A 24,527-nucleotide genomic window follows, 5' to 3' on the forward strand; every position below is an offset into this window, starting at 1 on the left:
GCACGGTCACAGCCAAAGTTCTCAACACGGGGCTTAAGAGAAATGTTGAACACATGCTGAGTACCCTGAAGCCTATTTCTGTAGCCTTAAACAAAATGCAGGGGAATAGCTGTTTTAGTGCTGACGCTGTTGAAATCTGGAAGGAACTGAGTGAGATCTTAAAAGAGAAATGTGCAATGACAGAGTTAAATTACAAGCATTAAAAAAACGAATGGGACAAGCACTATCTCCAGCTCATTTTCTTGCAAATATTCTCAATATTCGGTACCAGGGTCAAACCTTAACTGCTGAAGAGGAGGAGTTGGCTATGGCATGGACATCCAGTGATCATCCCTCCATAAAGCCAACTACAATATACTTCAGAGCTAAGGGTGAACCACTCAAGAAATATTTGTTTGCTGATGATGTTTTAAAGAAAGTCACACCAGTGAACTGGTGGAAGTCACTTAAGCACTTGGATTCAGACACTGTTGAAGTGAACATCTCACTTTTAATAGCAGGAGCTTCTTCTGCCAGTGAAGAAAGAATATTTTCTTCCTTTGGCCTAATTCATTCCAAACTGAGAAATCGTTTGGGACCTGAAAAAGCAGGAAAGCTTGTTTTTCTTTTCCAGATTATGAACAAACAGGAAAATGAAGGTGAAGACGACTGAGTTAGCTGCAGAAGCCAATATTTTAAATTTCTCATGTTGACCTGGCTGACATAGTCAATTGAATGTCTCTTTGTTTGTTTTTAAAAAATTTAATTTAGCTATTTTAGTTAAAAACAGTTTTAACAAAAACAAACCTGATTTTAAAAAACTTGAATGTTTAGCTAAATTCAAAAATTCATATGCTTGTTTTGTTAAAATATTATGTGTTTGCTGTTGAAGAAAGAAATCCAGAATACATAACTTTGTTGTTTTAGTTAATTAAAACAATTTAAATGTCTGTCTGGTGATGTTCTCTTCCTAATTACACCATGGCAAGAAAATCCTCCAAATATTAATGATTAACCTGTTGAATTGGAGATAGTTCACCTCCCAATGACTTCATAAATATCTGCTTCAATTACCTTTGGTAAATGAAATAACCAATCATTCATTTTCTGATATAGCTGTAAAACTGATATGAACAGTTTTCAGAATAAATCACTTTAAAAATGTATAGTGTGTACCTTCTAAAAACAAAACCTACATCTCTCTCTGAGTTGTGAAGAACATGTATTAAGGTTATAACAATCAACAAGAATGCACCTTTATATAGAAATCCATGATTAAATCGAGTCTACCTGACTAGTGATTTAAATCATGATTTAAATCAATTTGATTTAAATCAAATTCACCCTGAATTTTACGACAAGGTAAACGAGATGAGTTCACCATGGGTGGGAGGTACGGGGCTGGGCCATACCTTGCTACGTCTCGGGAAACACTGTCAGTGCTTATCTCCACTTAGGACTCTACGGTGCAATAAACATTGCAAGTTAGCTATCTCATTGTAAAAACCCAAACAAGCACACCTTTGTGTCAGTGAAGACGAAGCCTCAGTGTTGGCAACTGTCACTATGCTTTACTTGTCCAAGAGGAGTCATCAGTGTCCCTTGCACACTGCTGTATCTTCCTCTGCCACTAGGGCATATCCTGCCAGCATAAATTCTGTTACTCGTTTTAAAAAATCAGGCTTTGTTTGAAAGCTCATTTATTTTGTCGTATTTGCCACTTTTTTTTTCCTCTTCCAGATCCAAAATGTCCAGGGGATGTAGATCTCCAAAACAGCGACTGGGACATCAAGACAATTACCAGCTCATTGAAATTCTACCTCAGGTAACTTCCCTGCTCGTTGTCTTATTTTTGATTCTCCCAGGCAGGGCTGGAACTCTTTGGGCAAAGATGGTGTCTTTTTGTTTGAAAAAACGTGTCTGTTGTAAAAACCTCACGTGCACTTATGCAAATAAAAGAAATGAGGATGGAGTGCCAATTGGGCAGCCTCAAGAATCCATGGGAGTTGGAGTGGAAAATATGACTTTCCTCTCCGTTCGTCTTCCAATGTAACTGAGAACAGAGTCGTAGCCGCTCCTCTGCTCTTTGAGGAATTCAGAGTTGTTTCTGTCTGTTTCAGGAATCTAGCTGAACCTGTCATGACGTACCGACTCCATAAAGAGCTGGTCTCAGCAGCGAGTAAGTCCCAACAGCTTCACTACTGATAGGCCTCATACCCCCCATCCTGCATAAGAATGGCATTACTCCACTAGCTCAACACAACGCTGAGTATGTTGCACGTGTGGAGTTCCCGATCAAGTGAGACATGTTGTAGCCAGGTTACAGATCCCCGATGACAAGCATCTTGGCCTTGCAGTGTATGGGATCCAACAGGGGCTGCTGTCATGGCAGCCAGCCACATCCATCTGGGACCTGGGTAGGGAGGGAAAATCAGATGATTCACTTGCTGGGATGCTAAGTCATAAGAGAGTCTCTGTGCATCACTGAATGGCATCTTACAGTTCAATCCTGCCATGGGATTTGAGGGTACTCGGCATTTTCAGGATCATGTCCCTGACCCATTTGGGCCATATTCTCAGTGGGAGTAATTGTCAGAGCTTCAATAGATTTACACCAGATGAGGATCTGACCCATTGTACTTATAATAGAGCCTCACTCCTGCTTCCGGTTTCTTAGTTTGTTTGAAGGGATCATTCTAAAAGGATGACTCCATTTCGTCCCCATCGTCCTTTATATTACAGTGTACTTGTGTGTGCCTGGGTTTGGATCCCTTCAGAGACACTTAAGGTGGGGCGTGGAGTAAGGGGATCTTTTAAAATATACGTGGGTGTGTCTATATCATATGTATCAAAAGGGAATTGGCCCAGTTGTGCTAGCAGAATTATTTCCTGACAGCTTTATGTTTTTTTAAATTGTAAATAGAGACATACGGTGACAGGCCCCAATCGCCATGCAGTGTCTCAGATGTCCCTCTTTGGCACTGAGTTTTGTCCTGGAATGCTGAACCCATAATACCTTCAAGTATGCGAAATGCATTTTTCTGATGGAGCGGCTAGTGCTAAGTAACAGACCAAACTGACAAAGGTCAGGCAAATAACATGAGTATGTTAACAGGGCAGAATCTGAGCTAAGACTCATTTAAAACCTGGGTCATCTTCAATCCTGGTAAAATGTCTCTTTGCAATTTATCTTTCATAATTTTAAAGTAGCTGCACCCTCATAATTACATCTAGAGCAGAAGTGCAGAGATAGAGAGCCTGGGTATGCAGTTACTTAAGCAACTTTCTTAATAAAAGAGAGGATGGTGTCTTAAAATGTCTTATATCTGGGGAAAACACATTGGGCTCAAACCTGAGGTGGTGAGCACCTGCAGCTCCATGGAACTGCAGCTTGGCACCTCCTTGGCCCTTGGAAAATTAATAATGTTGCTTCTCGTTCTGCTAAAGAAAAATTCTCCTCCTCCAGATGACTGTGCTCAAACCCAAGAGTTGCTAGATTTTCTGTCTTATTATACCAATTATAGCTCGGTAGATGGAAATATTAACCCCCTCCCTTACCCTCCTCAGAAATGTCCATGCAGTTTTCCAACTGTAAAGATCACACTCTGTTCTGTATGCATTGTGTATTTTATTGTTCCAGGCTGGTTTGTGCCTCTTGACTGGATGCTTATTAATCCTGTGCATTTTACCCCCATGTACAGTACTAAGTACCTATGCTAAGAACAGTCTCATCAGAGGGGCCTGAATTGCTCGCTTGGCCCTAGAACTGCTTTTGCTCAATCTGGGCTGAGGTTCCTAGGGTTGGTGTGCGAGGGAAGCGGCTGCTCATGCTGTATTGGTTCTGTTCATGCAGCACATTTCACCAGCACTACATTTCAGTTGAAAAATCCCACTCTGAGCCCCTTTTAAGCTTGATTTCACCTCTTTCCTCGTCACTTCATTTCTCATGATGATAACCTTGCTGCTGTGTAATTGCCCTCCTTCCAGTTTGCTCTCATTTGCTCTTGGCAGGCTGGCCCCACACCTCAGGGAATAACACATATTATTTTTTTAAGCAGTAGGCAAAAACTTCTCTCTTGTTTCTTTCCAGAATCTGAGAACCTAGATTACAGGCTGGGAGCCATTCACTCTCTGGTTTATAAACTACCTGAGAAGAATAGAGAGATGTTGGAACTCCTCATACGACACCTGGTCAAGTAAGCAGAATCCAGTAAATATTCCTGTTAAACCAGAGAGATAAAAAAAAGGAGTCGGAGAAGCCAGCCTGTTTCTCTGGCAAATTAATTAAGCCCTTGACAACTATTGTACAGCTGGGAATATACTGCCCAAATTGTGTGGCTATCCCTGTATTTGATATTCCCCTGTCCACCTGCCACTTACAGTCAATGGCTGCTTTATGAGAAGCACCAAGTTAGAGAATAATTTTTATATGATAATATGGTCTAACAGACCAGAGCTGTAAACCTAGTGTCTGGCCAGCCCAATTAACAACAACATTATGTCTGGAATTTTGGAGCAGTTTTAAGACCCCTGTTCCCTGGGACTGGAGATTAAGCACATACTGAACACACTGCTTGTACTATGGATTCAATGTGCTTTGTCCTTTGAGGAGCATTGGTGCTAGGCACATTAGCCTTCAAGCCCTCCCTAATGTCCAGTTAGGAGCTGATCTTTCTGAGGTGCTGGGCACCTGCTGCTGTTTGACTTCAGCTGGTGCCATGAGCACTCAGCACCAATAAAAATCTGTCCATTGATGGTGAAGGCACTGGAGTTGCTGTTTTCCTGCCCTCCTTTCACAGTGAATGTGAGGATGCAAGGTGCAGAACCTAGTATCCTCATCTCACATGGGAGTCATATAGAGAGTCACCTCTTGACGGTGCTCATTGTGCCAGCCATGCTGAAGCTCATGGGGAGGGAAAGATGCTGGAGTTCTGCTCACTAACAGACATGGTTTGGGGAGGGACTGGCCTCCAGATTGAAAGGATGTGCTTTGGCCAAATTGGAAGAGCCACTTTCAAAACACGACATTTACAGGGCTGGTTTGGGTTGGTAAAACCACACTGGACAGGGATTTATTTTGTAGCTCCAAATGGGGATTTGGATCTTCGTGCTATTTGGTCGTAACCCCTCTATTTCAGGGGTAAGAAGGCTGGATACATGGTCCTGGTACTTGGACTCGTCGCTAGCCTTTGGCAGACAGGATATTTTTTAAAAACCTCTCTGCAGAAGGGGCAGTGCCTTTTTTTAGGCACCATTTACAGTCAGGCTGACCCATTATTAATAGTAGTTCTTTTGTTGCCTACACAGAGTTTTGCATTGAGGGCCCTATTCCCCACCTTGTCTGTGGTGGCAGAAATCTCATAAATGCCAATAGGAGGTAGGTGGCAGAAGTAAAACTCAGAGCTCAGCATCAGAATATCTCTGCTCCCAGCCCTTGAAGTTCAGACTCCAATTCTATACCTGAATACTGTGTGGTCTCTTCCTAGATTAGCCTATAAATCAATCCATAGTTGGTGCTATTCAGTGGGGCTGCATATGGCACTGAAATCTAAACACAGCTACATAAATAGCACTCTGTTTCTTGAAAGCCATGACGCTTTCAGAAAAACGATACCGTAGAGATCTCTCTGAAATCTTTCAGAGATTCCATCCTTGTACGCAGTTCTTCTTCTTTGGGAAAAAAATCCCAATGCATGTCTTGGCTAAACGAATCATTCCAAAATAAATGGTTCACTTAACATGCATATAGCATGGACAGCTAATGATTCCCGGGGTAGTGATCCTCCTAAAAGAGGAGCCAGACATTTGAAGGGATCAAATAACAATACCAGTACATCGCACTCTCAAGCTTTCTGCATAGCCAAAGAATGTGCTTATCGTAGCCAGATATATGTTTTATGAGCAGCTTCACGGGCACGGGAAACCTGGTTCTGCTTTACAATATGGAGGAAATTGAATTAATTAATCTTGCAGTTTTTAAATGGCCTTTCACATTGTCTTCTAATCTCATCTTTTTCTTTTCCTCCACCCATGCCAACAGCGTGTGTGAGCACAGCAGAGAGAATCTGATGTCCCCATCCAACATGGGGGTTATATTCGGCCCCACCCTTATGCGGGCGCAGGAGGACACCGTCGCTGCCATGATGAATATCAAGTTCCAAAACATTGTGGTTGAGATCCTCATCGAGCACTTTGACAAGGTATGGGGCCAGCCCTCAAGAGCTTGCCTCAAAAGCTCACTAGTGCTCTATCAAGTCCTTGTGGATCATTGTGCTGTGTGGTCTGGAGCACTGGCTTGTTTTGCTGGATTCCTCTTATGGTTTTAATTGTACTATTCAGAGATGCACAAAGTGGAAGCAAAAGCTGTAACAATCACATGTTCTTCACAGTTTCCTTTGGTTACTTCATAAAGGCTTGGCTTTCTTAAGGGGCCGCACTCACGGCTTTAACAGAAGAAATTCCCCACTAGGAAACTTGCTATATAGCTGTACAGTATGGGAGTTTTACATTTTCCTCTGAAGCAACTGGTGTTGATCGGGGACAGAAAACCAAACTGTATGGACAATAGGTCTCACCTGACATGGTCCGAAATAGGTAACTGTAGAACTACTCTTAAGTGAAGTCTCTCTTAAGTGACTTGCTAAAGGATCAATAAAAACAAGTTGCCTGTTGGATAGGGATTTTTTTAACTAAAAATTGAAGAAAGCCACGTGTGGCAGTACTTCAAAGTGATCTCTTGAGAGAGGAGCTGCCAATTGGAGGGGGAGTCTTTAGTGCAAGTTTCAGCATACATCTGACATTTTTGAGTTCTGTATAGAGTAATACTTTGCCCATAAAGCTCTAGACAGTGGAACTGGCGGAAAGGACCAGCTGCTGATACAGAATTTTGAAAGAGTTCACGCTATTATTATTTAATTATGGAGGTATTGATAGCAGCTCCATATTTAAAGTTGCACCAAGATTTTCATTTTCATGGGACCTTTATTTAATATTTGTATTACAGTAGTCTCCAGAAGCCTCAATCAGGATTGGAGCCTCATTATTGGAGCCTCATTATTGCCCCAGGGGTCGGTCCTGGGGCCAGTTTTGTTCAATATCTTCACTAATGATCTGGAGGATGGTGTGGATTGCACCCTCAGCAAGTTTGCAGATGACACTAAACTGGGAGGAGAGGTAGATACGCTGGAGGGTAGGAATAGGATACAGAGGGACCTAGACAAATTAGAGAATTGGGCCAAAAGAAATCTGCTGAGGTTCAACAAGGACAAGTGCAGAGTCGTGCACTTTTGACGGAAGACTCCTATGCACTGCTACAGACTAGGGACCGAGTGGCTAGGCAGCAGATCTGCAGAAAAGCACCTAGGGGTTACAGTGGACGAGAAGCTGGATATGAGTCAACAGTGTGCCCTTGTTGCCAAGAAGGCTAACAGCATTTTGGGCTGTATAAGTAGGAGCATTGCCAGCAGATCGAGGGATGTGATCATTCCCCTCTATTCGGCATCGGTGAGGTCTCGTCTGGAGTTCTGTGTCCAGTTTTGGGCCCCACACTACAAGAAGGATGTGGAAAAATTGGAAAGAGTTGAGGGGAGGGCAACAAAAATTATTAGGGGGCTGGAGCACATGACTTATGAGAAGAGGCTGAGGAAACTGGGATTATTTAGTCTGCAGAAGAGAAGAATGAGGGGGGATTTGATAGCTGGTTTCACTACCTGAAAGAGGGTTCCAAAGAGGATGGATCTCGACTGTTCTCAGTGGTAGCAGATGATAGAACAAGGAGTAATGGTCTCAAGTTGCAGTGGGGGAGGTTTAGGTTGGATATTAGGAAAAACTCTTTCACTAGGAAGGTGGTAAAACACTGGAATGCGTTACCTAGGGAGGTGGTGGAATCTCCTTCCTTTGAGGTTTTTAAGGTCAGGCTTGACAAAGCCCTGGCTGGGATGGTTTAGCTGGGGATTGGTCCTGCTTTGAGCAGGGGGTTGGAATCGATGACCTCCTGAGGTCCCTTTCAACCCTGATATTCTATGATTATGCCTGGTGCTATACAAAAACCTGTTTACACACACACACACACAAGCTGATGTTGATCATGGCTGTCTCTGTTGTGATGGAATGTAGAGTACTCTGCTACCTAATGTGTTGGTGATTTGTCACTAATAATATCTGGTATAAATTTAATCATTTGGTATTTTGGGGGGGTAGTTTGGAAGAGTATAATTGAGTTTTATAATAAAATGTGAAAACTGATCAGCTGCAGCATTCAGTAAAAGGTATTAGGGTCAGATTCATTCCTGCACAACTTACTAGGGATGAATTTGGCCCTTTATCTTTACTTAGTGCCCTTGATCACAGAATACTTCATAGAGAAAGTCCAGCATACGAGAAGAGGAAAGCTGTAAAGCATGCTTTAAGGAGAGATAGTTACCTGCCTTTGAGGAGGATGGAGAAAGAGTTCCTGTGAGACAGATCAGCACAAGTGAAAAGTGACCCCCGCACACACACACACACTTCTGGGGAGGGGAGAGTAGGTCAAATGTGAAGGAGCACAGTAGTTGAGAAGGTGGGCATATGGTCAGAGGTAGAGCAGAGATCAGAACAGAAGAGTGAGTCGTAGATGGTGGTGCTGGGGTTTGGATGAGTGGATGGATGAATCCATGGAGATTTGAGTACCTGCAGGATAATTTTAGTTGGATTTAGAAATTGACAAGAAGCCAGTGAAAATAACACACCTTGGTTTCATTACAGTTCATTGAAACCATTCCCTAGCAAGCTCTTTCAACTGAACAGCTAGTTGATTATAAGTTAAATGCTCAGATTCTGCACTACAGTATGACCTCTCTCTTCTGTGTTATAGAGTTTGCAGCCCAGATAATGGCCTGCAGAGGGGAGCCAGGGAAAATGTATGATTACTCTGCAATCTCCAAGCTCTGGAATGAAATTTTAATTAAGACAGACCTCTGCTTCCTTGCCTTTAATTTCTGCAATGATAAGGTTAAGCTAGTAACGTTTTATTAGACTGAGCTTATAAACGCAGCTTCAGTATCTAAAATATCTTCAACTGACATATAAGCAAATACTTCAAATGAGTTTGAAGTAGAATAGATATATTATTTATATAGTGCATTATGAAGACTCTAAGGACAAGGAAATTCACTAAGTCAGTTTGGGTAATTATTGCTTCAACAGCTTAAATTTCCATGCCACAGCTAAATTAAAAATTTGATTCCTCTGGAAATAACTCCTGTTGCTGTATGAACTTTAGTGTCTAATGCTGAGATTGGGTCAATATCATTATATTTCTGAATTATTTAAATTTGATTTTCATTTCAAAATACACAAAGCAAACAGGGCTTGTGTCAGCATCTTGGAAAGCTGTGGATGGCTGCATATTTCAGCAGCACTTACATATCAAGCTAAAAAGCATCTCCTGCATTTGCCTGTCTGTGGTAATGGTGTAAGAGTTGATGCTGGAAGTACTCTTCCTTTAAGAGCCATGATGTGACTTTCCTTAGCGCATTGCAGACAGGAAAGAGGTTGGCGTTTCAACAGGTTTTGTGAAACTTGCCTTAGTATTGATTCATTGATCCTTATTCTGCTATTTTAATGACTCCCAAAGTTGTGCTTTTAAATCATGGGCTAATAATGCCAAAGAAACCTCCTTGGCATCAGGGCAAAGGGAACACTCTGGACCTTCGTATTCTAGGATGGAGAAAAAGTATCGCCATCTGCAAAGAACTGAACCACTGGAGTCAGAGTCTGTTAAATGTCGACAGCTGCTTTATGTCACAGGATCTCAAAGCAAAAGATCCAAACCCAAGAGACTGGAGTTTGGAAGAGATTCCTGAATTCTTGCCCTGAATTCAGAGAGGCAGCTGTGTGCATACAGTTGCAAAACATGGAATATCTCTCGTGCTGAATACAAAGAGAGATGGGAAAAAGCAGGAGCACACGCCCAATCCTAACAAACAGCATTTGTACCAAACTGACTGGAGAGTTTGAGAAATGGTTAATGCCACTGAAAATATTACATCCCTGTACTTGCTTGATCAGTAGAGAGAGATCATGCTCCCTGCTGCTCACATGCTGGTATTGTAAGTTAGACCTTGGGGAATCTGATTGCAGAGATGCCTGGGACCTGTCATCACTTTTATACATTCTGCCAGGTCTTCATGACCCAAGAAGATTCAGGAAAAAGAAGCTGGAGAGTGTTACACTGTCTCATCCCACTTGTTTGACCTCACAGAATTTCTCTTGGTTTGAAAGAGGAAGGAAATCAGTTTTCTAACAAAGAAATTGTTTTATACAGGGGAAAAAGTGATTATTACATTTAAAACATGTGTGAATGACTCCCCAAAAATCCCTGAACCAAAAATAGGTGCAGAACGGGCAGTGGCCCAGCATGCTTCCCCACGCAGTGAGAGTCCCCTCTCCAGTGACAAAGTGGTTCAGTCTCCAGGCTTCATTCATTTTCTGTTCTTTCTGCCAATGCTGCTAGCAAAGGTGTCAGTTATGAATTTTTTTACGATTGGGATTCTTGTCCGTGACCAGCAATCCATTCCACACAGGCCACCTAACTGTCAGATTGTCATGATTTTTGGTAGCTATCAACCCAGGCCAAGTTTAGATCAGTGATCTAAAAGGGAACATCTCTGTATCCCATTACAGTTGCCCTGAGCCATCCATTCCCGGCCTATACAATAACTGAGCATTTAGCGCCCAATCTAATCCCCTGTAACATCAGTGGAAAGAATTCAATAGCAGTTGGATTGCGGCCTTCATATGGTATTTTATGTCTTCAAAAGCCTGTTCAAAGGTTAATCAATGCTTCTTCAACTGTGAAGAAAGGATCTGAATAAATGAGAGCAACTAAATTAAAACCACCCAAGTCAGAAGTAAGGGCTGGATGACCAGTATGACAGGGAACCAGATTTATTAATCAACGATTGTTTAAGACAAATTAGTAACTGAGTGGCCATGGGTCTGATGGTTTCTTTTGATGCTAATGTGGGGGTTGTTTGAATGATTTCTGCAGAAGATTAAATTTGCTCTTCTCATCAACTGTCTGCTTTGAGGCCTGGTTAATATGCCCTGCCATCGTGTGGAAAGGCATGTTTTATTAGGGTTTTTTTATAGCATTGTCTAGTTTAGCATTTCAGTTTTTGAAGTGGGTGCGTGCAAAGCTGCATAACAGGAAATCTGTCTAGAAAAAAGCCCACACCAAGAGACATAGCAGCCTAGTGAACACAGTTAGTAATGCACAGCTTTCCCCAAAGCTCAGTGGTTGTACTGAACCTTACTCCACCACATTTGTGCTGCTCTGATGCTGCAAACAGACCAAAAAGCTGGTATAAGCAGACAGCTAGGGATTTGTCCAGCACAGGAGAATTCCTAGGTGCTGCAGGACTGTCATAGCCAGCTCATACGCTATCTAGGGTGGCCAGGTGCCTGGTTTTTGACCAAAAAGTCCAGTCGAAAAGGGGACCTGACAGTGTCTGGTCAGATCTACTAACCGGACACCTAAAGTCTGGTTACTGCAGGCAAGGGAGGAGGGGAGGCAGCAGGTCATCACCCGCACCAGCCCCTACTCAGCCGGGGCTGCCTCCTGCCTGTGTCAGGTGGCTGCCGCTCCCAGCCTTGGTTCTGCATGTGAGTCCCTCCTGACCCGGGCTGGGGGATGCCGGGAGGGGAAAAGCAGCGAGCGACAGAGAAGAGGAGTGGATGGGGACGGGGCCTCGAGGGGAAGGGGCAGGCAGGGGCAGGGCCTCGGGAAAAGGGGCAGGGGCAGGGCTTTGGAGGGAAGAGGAAGGGCACAGGTGGGACCTCTGAGAGGAAGAGGCAGGGCACAGGTGGGGCCTCGGGGGGAAGTAAGGGGGCAGGGGAAGTTCCAGCACTCCTGCTGCAGTGTCCGGTTTTTAAATATTACCAAGGTGGCAATCCTAATGCTATCCCCTCTCCTAGCCTTGGTGTAGAGAGGCTGTTGGCAGCATTAGAGCATTGCTGCACTCTAGTGATCCCTGGTTCTCCTACCAGCCCCATGGGGACAGGGGAGAGAGGTATTCAGCCAGCATAGTTTAGAGCAACCCTAAAACAGCTCTAAACTAAGCTGGACGAAGTGTAAACTTAACTCCAGGATTGCTGAGCTGCACATGGCTCCTTTGCAGCTCCCCCAGTCAAGTGCACCCAGCACTTATTGGACATAGTTTAGGACTGATCTCTAGGTGTATACTTTATCTCAGTGAGATGCATTTCCCTTATTACCCTGCTCTTGAGTCACATGGCTTTGGGGTGGGAGTCTGTCCTTTGGAAAGGGAGTGCATGAATCATGATCAGCAGATCTTAAAACATAGCAGGAGCTTTGCAAAAAATCCAAAGTCGACTCTTTGGATTTGAATGATTAACATTGCCTAGCCAATGATAACAGTAATAAGAGGTTGTCCTTCTATAACACCTTCCAGTCCTTTACAAATAGTAATAAATAGATCATGACAATACTCCCGTGAGGGAAGGAAATAACATAATCCCAATTTTACAGGGGGAAACTGAGGCACAGATAAGCCAACTGAATTTCCCAGCATCACAGATGCATGTCAGGGTCAGAGTCAAGAATAAAACCCTAGTCTCTCAGTTCCTAGATCTGTGCTTTTAATCCAAGACCATTCTTCCTTCCTGTTCAGAGCTTTGAATCTTGATGTCAAATGTAATCCATTTGAGGATGACTTCTAGTTAAAAATCTGTTTGATTAAGGGGCTATGGGGAAACCCCAGGAGTCTGGCCTGATTGGCCCAATATAGTGAGTGTCAAGTAACAGTGGAGCAGAGGATCAACTGAAATCATATCCTTCTAAATCACTCTTCCCTACAGATCTACTCCAGCCCACCTGAGGACAGTGCTGCCCCCCCAGTGCCTCCTCCCAGGGTAGCTGCCCGAAGGCACAAACCCATCACAATCTCCAAGCGCCCGCTGAGGGAAAGACCTGTCTTCTATGGTGGTTCCCTGGAAGAAAATCAAGGTCAGTTCAGCTGTTCACTGATACCGCTACCACCTCAGTCTCCAGCTCTTACAGTTCTCTGGTTGGCACTGTACGATGGATCCCAGCTTCCCACTCATTGTGGGAGGGATGGATTTGAAACTGCAGCAACAGCATCACATTTCCAAGGGCATTAACGTGTGGGGTGGGAAGAAGGGTTGTTCGGAGTTTTTGTTTCCCCTTGTAGAAAGTGGAAGGAGAGTAAATATCTGCATTTAGGCTGCTTCTGATCTAACAGCTCCTAAACTACTTTGGAGCAGGGTTTTCTCATAGCTTGATCCTTCAGAGATCTAAATTAAACACCGTGCTCTTCCATTCGAAAGGGCCTCACAGTTCCACAGATAAAAGTGCAGCGTAATGTAAATAAGTTCATAGATTTGAAAAATAAAAGCATCTTCTCTAGCACAGCATATGAGATGCAGCTCTACCGTCAATTCCAGCAGCGCTGAGCCACGGAGCGCAGTCAAGCTAAGCAGATCAGTGCTTGCTTTAAGCCCTAGGATTGACTTACTTGTACTGAACAGAGCTCGATACTGAGAGAGCTCGTGATGAGCCTGAGCCACTGGCAATTCAGGGTGAATCAAGTGAGGCACCGCAAGAAAAATAAGAGCAAGGAATTGAGTCATTGCTTAACAAGCCCTGATTAAAGCATTTCCCCTGTTGAATTTATTTTGTTGGTTAGTATTTACTAATACAGAGGCACACTGCTGTCATGTTGAAGGGGCACAGTCAACTTCTACTCATGCTTCTGTCTGCAGATGTTTTACCAGTTGTTGTTACAAGTTACTCCTAAGATCATTACTTGTTACTCCTGTTGCTGAAAGAGATTAGGAAAAAAATAGTTCTCTGTTTTGTTTTCAGTTTGTTTACTTTGTGCTTTTGGACTTGAACTTGCAAGTTTGAGCATTTGGCCCAATTTACCAATTCATTTAAGCACATGCTTAACTTTAAGCACTAGAGTAGTCCCTTAAAGTTGGTGGACCTACTCAGGTACTTAAGATTAAGCTTGTGCTTAAATGTTTGCTGACTGAGGACCAGGGTGTTGACACCTTGCAGGTCAGAGACCGTAGTGCAGTCAGTTTCGCTGTGGTGCACTCTGTTGTTTGTATGGATCTTTCACACAGCAACAGGGAAAATAAAAACATTTGCAAAACTATGAAAACATGGTAGTAAAACCACAAAATCTGTCAGGGGGATTCACAGGCAAGTGTATTCCCAGAAACGACTTTTATTTTTTATGTTTTTAAATTGACTAGGAAATGGAAGTCAACAGTGTCCCTCTAAAAATCATAGATTTTAAAAGTACATCAGTAGATTTCCTTTTCTCACCTTAGATTAGTGAAACTGAAGTAACGTTTCACAGTCACTTATTTCTCACCACCAGGGCAAGCGAGTTCCCTTTCGCACTGCACACAGTGTGGGCCACAAAAGCAGACCAGGCAGGTTTGCTAATTTCTAGTTACTATCACAGACCCTCGGAGCCTGTTTTCAAAGGCGTTGCGAGCAGCGAGTGCTGAGTGAGCACTTGTGAAAATCAGGCCCTATGCATCTCAGGGTTTCGCCTGGTGCCTGCATTTATTCCCTTTTCCTTCGGTTCCCAGGTGACACCCGTGATCAGACTCCTAACGGCACCATCATCTCGAATAGTACAGAAGCCCCCAAGCCGCTACATCGCAGCAGACTGCCTACACAGAGAGCAGGGGAGGCTGATCCTGGGAGGCCTGGCTCAGAGAGCAAGCATGAACAGTCCTCTGAGGTGGTTGTGGGAAAGCTGGTGTCCAAGCTGCAGGATGGGGGAGCTAAGCTCGCCAACAAGGCCGCAAACGGAGTGGTGACTGGCACCACTGCTCTAAAGACCTCTGTTGTCCATGCTAAGAGGCCTACTCTGAAGCCCATGATATACAGCAAGGAGGGTAAGTTTTCTGCTTTGGAAGGTCTCAGCTGACCTTGGGTGGAACTCTCGCCCATCTTGTTGCACTGCAGAAATCACAGCAAACATTGTGACAAGCACCCCAAATGTTTTGCGTTTTGTCAGACTGGAGGGGGAGGGGGTTTGCAGAGGGAAGTGCTATTTTTGCAACCTGTGTCTCTTTTCATGCAGTTCAACAGTAGGGGACCTGAGATCAAAACCCTCACATGGACCACTGGAGCCGGACCCTCCTCCTTCTGAGGACGTTCTGATCCAGATCCAATCATCATGCATTCAGCCCATTTTTATTACAGACGGGTTTGTAAGCTCAGCCTGTTGCTTACTGATGGAGGAAAGGGCATAGATTGGCCTGTGCTATTTCAGAGCTTTATGTAGCAATGCTGATACGGTAGACTAGTCCTCTGAAGCATTAGAGTTGGCATGGGCACAAGACATGCTGGGAACTCATGCAAGGGTTCGACCTTTAGATTCAGAGATCACATAGTGGCCCAATGGACTCTGTAAAATCAGAATTCAAATCTGAATAGAAATGATTCAGAACCATCTAAGATGAGTGCTTTAGATATTGAAAACTTGAGTAATTTGAAAAATACAAAATGCTTTTAGCTGTTTAGGCAGTGCACTTGCATTTTGTATTTCTCTCAGTGCAGACAAAGAAAATCAATGAAGTCACTTTTACTTTTGCTTATAGTCAGTTTCCCTTTTAGGTTCTTGATGCTGCAATGGCTGGATTGCACACACTGGCAGGGCAAGATTTATTTCATCTGTTTCCACTGGAATTTTAAAAAATCAAGGAAGCATTTCTATTTAGCACAAATGTGATAAAAAACTTGTTTTCTTTTGGTAATTTAAAAGACTCAATTTGGGACCAAATTTAACTTGACATTTTCCATTTAAAATAGATAAAGGAAGGTGTGGTACTTTGCCAAAATGTACAGATCACTCCAATGACACAGATGTGGGTTGTTTATAAAAAAGAAAGATGATTGTTTTATGCATTGACAGCTCTTCCTGTGTTCATCTCTCTGCTTGCTAGATGCTTTCATAACCTAATAGCCTTCACAGTCTCGTACTTAGAAAGGAAACAGTAGGCTGCACACTTATGTTGACTCCTGGGTATAATAAAAAGAAAGAGAATAACAAGGTTTGGCTTGGTAGCACAACCATAAAGTTAATTTGAATAATACTACTGATCTCATATAAATCTGACCATAAGTATTGGATAGAAATCTGCTTTTGGTATAATAGGATGGTTTTTACATATGGAAGTGGCTGAACATTAACTGCTATTTTGCATTTGAAGTTATTATGTTATTATAATGTAACACATTGCATCTCTATAGTGTGTCCAAAGTACACACATTGACAAAATAGGCTAATGCGATTTTGGGATGTATAAACAGTGAATCTCGAGTAGGAGTAGGGAGTTTATATAACATCTGTATTTGGCACTGATGCAGCCACTGGAATACTGTGTCCAGTTTTGGTGTCCATAATTCAAGAAGGGTACTGAAAAATTGGAGAGGATTCAAAGAAATTCACGAGAATGATTAAAGGATTGGAAAATATGCCTTATGGTGAGAGACTCAAGGACCTCAATCTACTTATCAAAGAGAAGGTTGGGGGGTAAAGTGATCACAATCTATAAGTACCTACATGGGGAACAGAAATTGAGTAAAAAACGGCTCCTCAGTCTACCATACAAAGGTATAACAAGATTGAGTGGCTGGAAGTTGAAGCTAGACAAATTCAGATTAGAAATAAGTCATCGATTTTTAACATTGTAATACATTTTTAACTGTAATATCTTACCAAGGTTTGTGGTGCATTCTCCATCACTGGAAACTTTTAGAAAACAATCCAATTTTGATTTAAAAGAGATATAGATATAAATAGATATAGTCAAGTTTAACAGGAATTAATCTATGGCCTGTGTTATGCAGGAGGTCAGACTAGATGATCACAATGTTTCTTCTGGTTTCATAATCTATGAATCAGTCAAAATGCTTCCTAAAGAAGTTGGGTAGTGGCTTGGAAGGTGAAATGGGAAGAGAAAGAATGATTCAGTGTCACAGAGGAAGGAGGGAGAAAGGATTTGGAGAGATTGAGTGGCACAAATGAAAGAGCATTTTATCCCACAACCTTCTGCCAGTGGTGGCAAGACAAGGTAAAGGATGCAGGAGGTCAAAGTAGATGGAGTGCAGTGACTGAGCAGGGCCTAGGTTGATAACAGGTCAAAGAGTTTGGGTGCAGCAGGGCCATGGAGAGTTTTGAAAAGTATGATTGCAGTGTTCAGCTGGATTCTGAGATGGATAGGAAGCCAGGCCAAGGAACTCAGGGTGGGAGGAATAGGAAGCTGGTGAAGGGAATGGGTAGGAATCCAGGGAAGGGGAAGGAAGATGCATGGAGCAGAGTAAATATAGTCCAGCTTCCTGGAATAAAGGCCTAGTGTGAAGTTTGGTGGAGCAGAGGCTCGGGAAGGTCCTAAGAGGGAACTTCAGTAATCTCAGCTATGACTGAGCATTAGAATTTAATCAATCTCTCCCTGATTCCGTAGAGAAGCACTGAACATGGTTTCCATTGGAAAACCTTGTGGTTAGTTTTTTTTATCTCAAATAATGCAATAATAGCCTCAGAGACATTGAACAGGGTCAGTTTGCCATGAAACAGTAATGTCTGCCTCTGGTTGTGCAGTTAGATTCCCATAGTGCCCCTCTCTCCAACCAGCCTGAAACTTCTGCCTCTTCACAATCTTTGGCTCTCACTCCAAAGCATTGCTGACAGTGTTTGTCATCTTCAACCTTTCAGGTGAGTACGACACCTTCACTAAAGTTCGATCCCCTGGAGATAAGCCAGTGATAACACGGCCCCCAGTGAGACCTCCAGACCCTCCGTGCAGAGCTCCCCCATCCCAGAAGCTGGAGCAGAAGCCTGAGCCAATAGCAGGAGGAGTGGAGGAAATGCCTTCATCTGTGTAAGTAGGAAATCCCCATCAGGGCTGTGTGCCCGGACTTAAAAGCCCAACAGGAGGCAATTCCTAGCAGTCAAGGGATGTGGAAAATGTGCAGAAGGAAAAGCAAGGTGATAAACGCCATACAATGGCACTAATCAAATGAAACCATGAGCCTTTTGTAGTTTAGTCATGGGGACTCCATTTCCTCCCCAGGGCCCTCTGTTGTGTCCAGTAACAATGGTATGAGAAACGTCTAATCACTTCTGGGTGAACAAGCCACACAAAAGAACAAACTTTCCAAGAAAGAGTTGATGCTGCTTGGATTTGTTCTCAGCAAAATGAGGGGGAAGCTGACCACTAATTAAACTGAGCTCTGTGCTCCAATTTCACTTACACTATAGCTGACAATAATCCCATTGGACTCAATGGGAGTGTTCTTACGTAAAGAATGACTAAAGATCTCAAGATTTCACCATTGACTTCAGTTTGGCTTGAAGAAGGGCTTCTAAGTGTTACCAGCAAAGAATTCACTGTGTGCTACTCGTGCGGTAATACCATAACCGAGCTTACATTTTTCATTGCTCTGTCACCCTGTCAGGGTCTGACACTGACACTGGCTACCTGATACTTTATCGTGGACCCCTATGCTGGCATTTCTTCCCACTCTCCTATAGATCACAAGGTCATAGGGTTAAGATTTCTACCTGCTTCCTCCCCCAAGCCCTCACATACCCCATTGCAGATGACTTGCTGTTATGAAACATCCTTTGTGACCACATTCATCCATTTAAGTACACAAAAGCCAATGAAGTGTCATGCCCTCAATGGAACAAGAGGTGCGATACCCAGTGTCATGGCACAGCATGCGGAAAGCAGTGTCCTTTGTTCAGAGAGGAGCAGAATCTGAGGTCCCCGTGCATTGTGCTCCCGACATATAGTGTCTCTGGAATAGCCCTGCTTGATTTGGTGAATAACTTTCAGTTAAGCAGTGTTATGTAGTTGATCCAAATCCTGCAATTTGCACTTCTTACTCAGGTCAAATTCCTATTGGTTTCAGTGGGCCTTATGCCTGAGGAAGGATGGGCAAAGGTTGGCCTGTTACTGTTAATCGTTTGCTGTGATTCCTTTCTGTTACAATTACAATTGGAAGTCAGGTCTGTGGTAAGCCCGATGGAGATCATAGGTCATAAAATTAAGGATACAGGGATTAAAGATCCTCAAGCAGAGAGGTTTAGGCCGTTGGGCTGCAGGCAGTAAGACATCATCTCTGGCAGCAAGCGGTCAGTACTGTGTCAGGCAAGAGCAAAACCAGAGGTGTGAGAGCAGAAGTAGCATCTCTGATCAGACCAGAGAAGGATATTGGTAGGATGCTATTGTTGACCATCCTCAGTGCTTTCCAGTGGCAGCCTATCTCCCTCCCCTCACCAAATAATTGCTCTTTGATACAAATAGTGTCTCATCAAATAACTGCCTTATCATGGGAGAACTCAAAGAACTTTGCTGGTTTTGTTTGCAGAGTGGCCTCCAGAACAAAGTTCTTCGAGACAGCTTCCCGGAGGACAAGCAGGTAAGAGATGCCAGGAACTAAGGTGCTTTCACACAAAAACACACACAAACAAAAAAGCCTGCACCTCAGCACAGAAGTGACCCTCTAATTACAAGTGGGCAGTGTAGGCAGGAGGCCCCCATCTGGTTCTTTCCTGGACTTCAGTATTCCTGGGTAAAGAGATGGTTTCCAACCAGAACACTGCATCAAAACAAAACAAACTTTGGGGCCTTCACAAGCTAGATCTGAATAACAATCTAGAGCTGGATCTGAATTTTGTAGTTTGAGTTCATATCTGCTAGGTAATAAATATTTCTTTCGATCATTGTGTTGATGTGAGTTCAGCTCTATGCCAGTGTGTTGGGTGTTTGGTTGTATTTCACAATACCCAGTATATGAAAAGCTTAGGATCAGCAAAAAGATGAGACTGATTGCTCCCTTGAATCTGTCCCCTTGGAAGTGCAGAGTATAACCTCGTTATACCGGATTAGACATTAAACTGACACTACACATAATCGGTTTCCAATTGGAACTCCACTGTTAATGAATATGATGGCTTTGAAGTCCATGTCAGATCTTCCGGGCAGGGTAGGGTGTCAGTGTTTTGAATTAGATACAGTTCACTCTTTCTTGCTGCTGTAAATTTAGTTCTGAGCAGTACCGATACATGCAGGCTTCATCTTCCCATTCTTATAGATCACCAGCACCACTGTTTGGTTTTTTGGCATGTACCAAAAGCACAATCATGGCTGTGTGTAGATCTTTTAGAAAGTGACAGATGGGGGGAAGGGGAGGATGTCTCTCTTAGTGATGCTTACAATTTTCTTGCCTAATGTACTGAGCAATGTACATTAACCTTGCCTGCCATCCCATTCCTCCTTGTAGATTCATGGCCCTGATTTTAGGCTTGTTTATTAAATTGATTTTGTTTCTCTCCCTTCTCCTATCCCCTCACTCACAGCTCCTCATCACCGCAAGGCAGACTCCCAAGTGATGAGAGCTGAGGATAAAGGTATGTGTCTGTCACAGAAAGCAACCAACTGCATAATTTTAACCTGGCTTCAGCTGACTGGGTGGAAGGGAGGCCAGTGGAAGTAGCTGGGAATTTGTAAGGAGAGACAGATAGCGGCCTCCTCTCGCCTTCTCCAGCAGAAGACTGGGGAGGAGTGGTCGTCAGAAGTGGTCCATTTTCTCTTTCCTGGTGCAGTGTAGCAGGGCAAGGTAAACCAGTGTTCCGTGGAAATCTATTATTTCATGGCATGGATTCCACTGGCACCTGCTGCAGAAGCTGCTACCTATTCTCTGTGAACCCTGGTTATGGTCACTACTACTTTGTCCTACTGGGCTTTAAGGTAGATAAGTGTGTGTTTGAGTCCTTATTGTGAGGGGCCACCAACAAAGTTCATGGCCAGGTGCGAACAACCCCAGAAATAGGGCGTGCTTGGTTCAAGCCTGTTTCTAAGGGTTAAATGATCAATGTGTATTTGCCACCATTGACTGTCTCACTCTGTTCACCTGATTGTTTTCTTCTTTCAGGCTTCTATCCACCTAACCCTGGCTGGCTCCAGGAGATTTTCTGTGCTTCTGAAATGGATTCCCCTGCTCCCCAGACTGTTTCAATCTGTGTGATGTGATCCTGGAGTGCAGCTGTCCTGTTGGACACTGACTAGTGGAGCATACCATTGTGAATAGCTCGTGCAGTTAAAAGAGAGGGGAATGAAATAGGAGGAAGACCCAGCCCTTGTCCCTGTTAAATTAAATGTTTGGTTTGGGCCATTTTGCCACAGCTCCCCTTGCTCCTGCCTTGGGCAACATGTAAAGGATGCTTGTCATATCTAAGGAGGGTAATAAACCATGGGACTGACAGAGTGGTGAGAGCCGACCTAATCTACAGAACTGAGCAGCAGGCAGGCCATGGAAGGAATAGCAGAGAGTACTGAAAGCAATCTGCCCTCCAACCCTTTGGAAATTCCACTCTGGAAAGACATTGAGCTTGGATGGATGTGCAGTCAAAATGCAAGCGACCAATACCCAGAGCTTGGGTACCTGGGTATGATGTGCTGACATCCTTTTGCTGTTGGAAAGTTCTTGCTATTGACATGCTGTTTTAAAAAAACTGGTTTGAGTGCTAAGTAAACCATATTGTGTTGTTTCAGTGGTTAAGGCATTACGAGAAAACTCTGTTAACCATATGGGTCCATGTCCTGGTTCCACTGAAGGCCAGTGTTCAGCCCAGCATACATATAGCTGTGCAATGTTCAGTCTCCCTACCTTCCCCCACAGACCTAAGGCAGCACCTTGCCCATTTCTGATCTTCCTTACATGCTGAAAATGTCCCCAAGCCATTCCCAGGAGCCAGTGTTCTGTTAGTCAGGGGCCTTTGTGGAGCTGCTCCCCGATTTCCGATTGCTTGGAAGAAGAGGTTACATGTTATTACAAACACCCTTCTATAAAGTTAGTGGGTCTGAAACCAAAGCAAACCTCCACGCCGTGTATTCCAGCTGTGCCTAGTGCACAAATACTGACTTGCCAAAGGACCACTGCAGAGCATGCAATTTGCTGGTGCTTTCAGAGCTGTCCTTATCGCCTGTCTGTGTGCAGCTAATGTGAAATCCTGCTTTATTAATGAATGTACTTCTGGTTTTTGCGGGAAATGACAGTGGTGTGTGAATGGTGTGCCTGTTCCCTTAGTCTGCAGTCCTGTGCTCACAGCTGGCAGTCCCAGAGGTCTGCTTGTAGCAGTGGCAGGTGAAGGTGGCTTTTAAAAAAGCGATGTAAACATCAATATTACATCGTGCACATCAGCATCTCTGGGCTTTCAGAGTGTGTGAGCAGCCAGTCCAGTTCCTCCATGACACACTCTTGTGATTAGAAAATCACTATCAACACCAAAAAAGTAACATTCTCTTCAGGTGAAGTTGTTAAAAATGCACAAAGATAAGATGGCCCAACTGCAAGTGTGCATAGTGGAAACTGAGAGCTAGTGGTACAGTGCTTTCACCTGTATCAGAATTACACTGATCTTGTGGGGAATCTTCTCCAGAGTCTATGGACCAATTTCATCTGGTATCAGTGGAGCTGCACCTTTTTAATCCAGGTCTGAATTTGGCCCTGACTCTCTCTCCAAGGAGTGGAGGACACAAAACCACCATTCTGCCACTAAGAATTTAGCCACCATTTTGGCCACAACTCTCAAAAGTTTTGTATGTGTGTGATCAGACAACATTTCCAAACGTGCCCTCTAATTTTGGATGCCCAGTTTTGAGACACCGTGGGCCTTGGATTTTCAAAAGAGCCGAGCACCCAAAATTCCTGAAGTCAAAGAGAGCAGCAAATGCTCAGCAGCATTAAAACCCAGCCTCTAAGTATCTAAATATTAGTCACTCAAAAGCAGACACACCCAGAATTGGAGGCCCTTTGGAAAATGTACTGTTAATCATTCTCCCCACCGCCGCAGCTGTACTGATAAATCTTCTGTATGCAGAAGGAAATAAAGAAACAGAGCCAGATTCATTTGTCTTGCAGAAGATATCTGTGGGGTGGTTTTGGGGGAGGAATTGCTATTTATCAATGAGAAAAAGAACACAACCCACCAGAAGAGGTTTGTTTTTCAAATTTCTATTTAATTCTAAACAATGATGGGTAGCAGTGAATGAACCGCACTTCTCTCTGTCCTGTGCTCTTTTTCTCCATAAGCACAGCTGTATGCTGGGATGAGTGTGACATGGCTTTAATATGCAAGGTCCTGCAGTATGAGGGTTTGAGGGACATTCCCTCATGTCAGTGACCATGAGCAAAGCAACAGGAAGAAAGTGGGGATTTGGCACAGCTGTTCTGAATTTTTTAGGTGCCATGTGACATCAACCATCTGATCTATTTTTTTCTTGTACAAAGGTTAAATTAGCTGTGATGTTCAAGTTTCCATGAAGTAAAAACCCAGGACACGTGTCCTTCAAAGTGTCGGTGCTCTCCCTTTTTTTAATTACATGAATTTTATTTAAAAACCTTTAGCCCTTCGGATGGTATGTGAGCCAGGCCCCATCAGACACCGAATGGCTTTGCACATTCTGATGTGGATCACAGAAAGTGGAAATGGAGCAGACCTAACAAGCCCCATCTGGATCACAGAAAGTGGAAACGGAGCAGACCTAACAAGCCCCATCTGGATCACAGAAAGTGGAAATGGAGCAGACCTAACAAGCCCCATCTAGTCCACCTTCCTACAGTGTTGGTCCCTGTTTGTCCCTTTTCTAATGCAGTGTCCAGTCTAGTAGAGAAGTCCCAAATGCTGATTTTCCCAAGTCCAATAGGAAAACGTTCTACAATTCAGAAGGGTTTGGTTTGGTTTTTCCCTGTTATTTCCTATGAATTCTTTCCTTAATTTTGTCCCATTACCACCTTGGACATAATTCCTAAATCAAGCCATAAATAATTCCTCTTTCTTCTAGGGTGGCTATAATACAACTGGATGAAAACAACTGAGTGGCTTGACCTTTAACTGAATGTGGTAGAAGCCTCCTGTGAATTCTGTGCTCCCATTTCACATGCAGACCAAGCCGGAGGGAGGTGTACAGGTCACCACAGTGCGTGTTAGGGGAGAGGAGCGGTGTTAGTACTCACCTACAACCCAGCCAAGATCAACAGCATTGACTGTTAATTTTGTAAGATGACCAAATTCCAGTGCCACTCTCCGTGCAGCAAAAGCTACAGCAGAGAAAAATGAATCTCTGCTCTACTATAGGCCCTTTAATAGCTGTGAACTGGTAAGGGGGCAATAGGTTCAAACAGCTCCCAGAAACAGAGGAGCAAAGACACAAGGGTGATTTTTGTATGTATGAAATTGCTCCCCTCCCACAGCTAACACCCAGTGGAACCTCCATTGCAAGGGGCAGGTTTTCCTTAGCAAAGGGCTTTTCATTTCATCCAGGAAAGTTTATAAGTAGAGATGGGCCTGAACCAAAAACTGCAGATCTGCTTGTGTATGAACTTTAGATCCTGCTTTTAACTGGGAGCCGCATGCTCCTCCCTACTTGCAGCCTTTTTCTTATGCTGTGCTCGTTTTTCCTTTCTCTGGTTACAGCGGGCAGCCGCAGCT

At 43.6% G+C, this 24,527-nt stretch overlaps 1 protein-coding gene across 3 annotated transcripts in view; it reads left to right on the forward strand.

The window, feature by feature from the left end:
* The window catches only part of OPHN1 (oligophrenin 1), a 124,559-nt gene extending 101,618 nt beyond the window's left edge, over positions 1-22,941 (forward strand). For all 3 annotated transcript variants that reach the window (XM_077826633.1, XM_077826632.1, XM_077826634.1), the window contains 10 exons: positions 1,720-1,804; positions 2,100-2,158; positions 4,070-4,175; positions 6,020-6,179; positions 12,838-12,985; positions 14,605-14,916; positions 17,742-17,907; positions 19,403-19,453; positions 20,394-20,444; positions 20,969-22,941. In XM_077826633.1, the coding sequence (XP_077682759.1) occupies positions 1,720-1,804; positions 2,100-2,158; positions 4,070-4,175; positions 6,020-6,179; positions 12,838-12,985; positions 14,605-14,916; positions 17,742-17,907; positions 19,403-19,453; positions 20,394-20,436 (1,130 nt within the window). In that variant the 3' untranslated portion in view covers positions 20,437-20,444; positions 20,969-22,941. The remainder of the gene's footprint in view (positions 1-1,719; positions 1,805-2,099; positions 2,159-4,069; positions 4,176-6,019; positions 6,180-12,837; positions 12,986-14,604; positions 14,917-17,741; positions 17,908-19,402; positions 19,454-20,393; positions 20,445-20,968) is intronic.
* Positions 22,942-24,527: the final 1,586 nt, after the last annotated feature.

The sequence above is a fragment of the Eretmochelys imbricata genome, chromosome 9 (genome assembly GCF_965152235.1).
Source record: "Eretmochelys imbricata isolate rEreImb1 chromosome 9, rEreImb1.hap1, whole genome shotgun sequence".
Lineage (NCBI taxonomy): Eukaryota > Metazoa > Chordata > Testudines > Cheloniidae > Eretmochelys > Eretmochelys imbricata.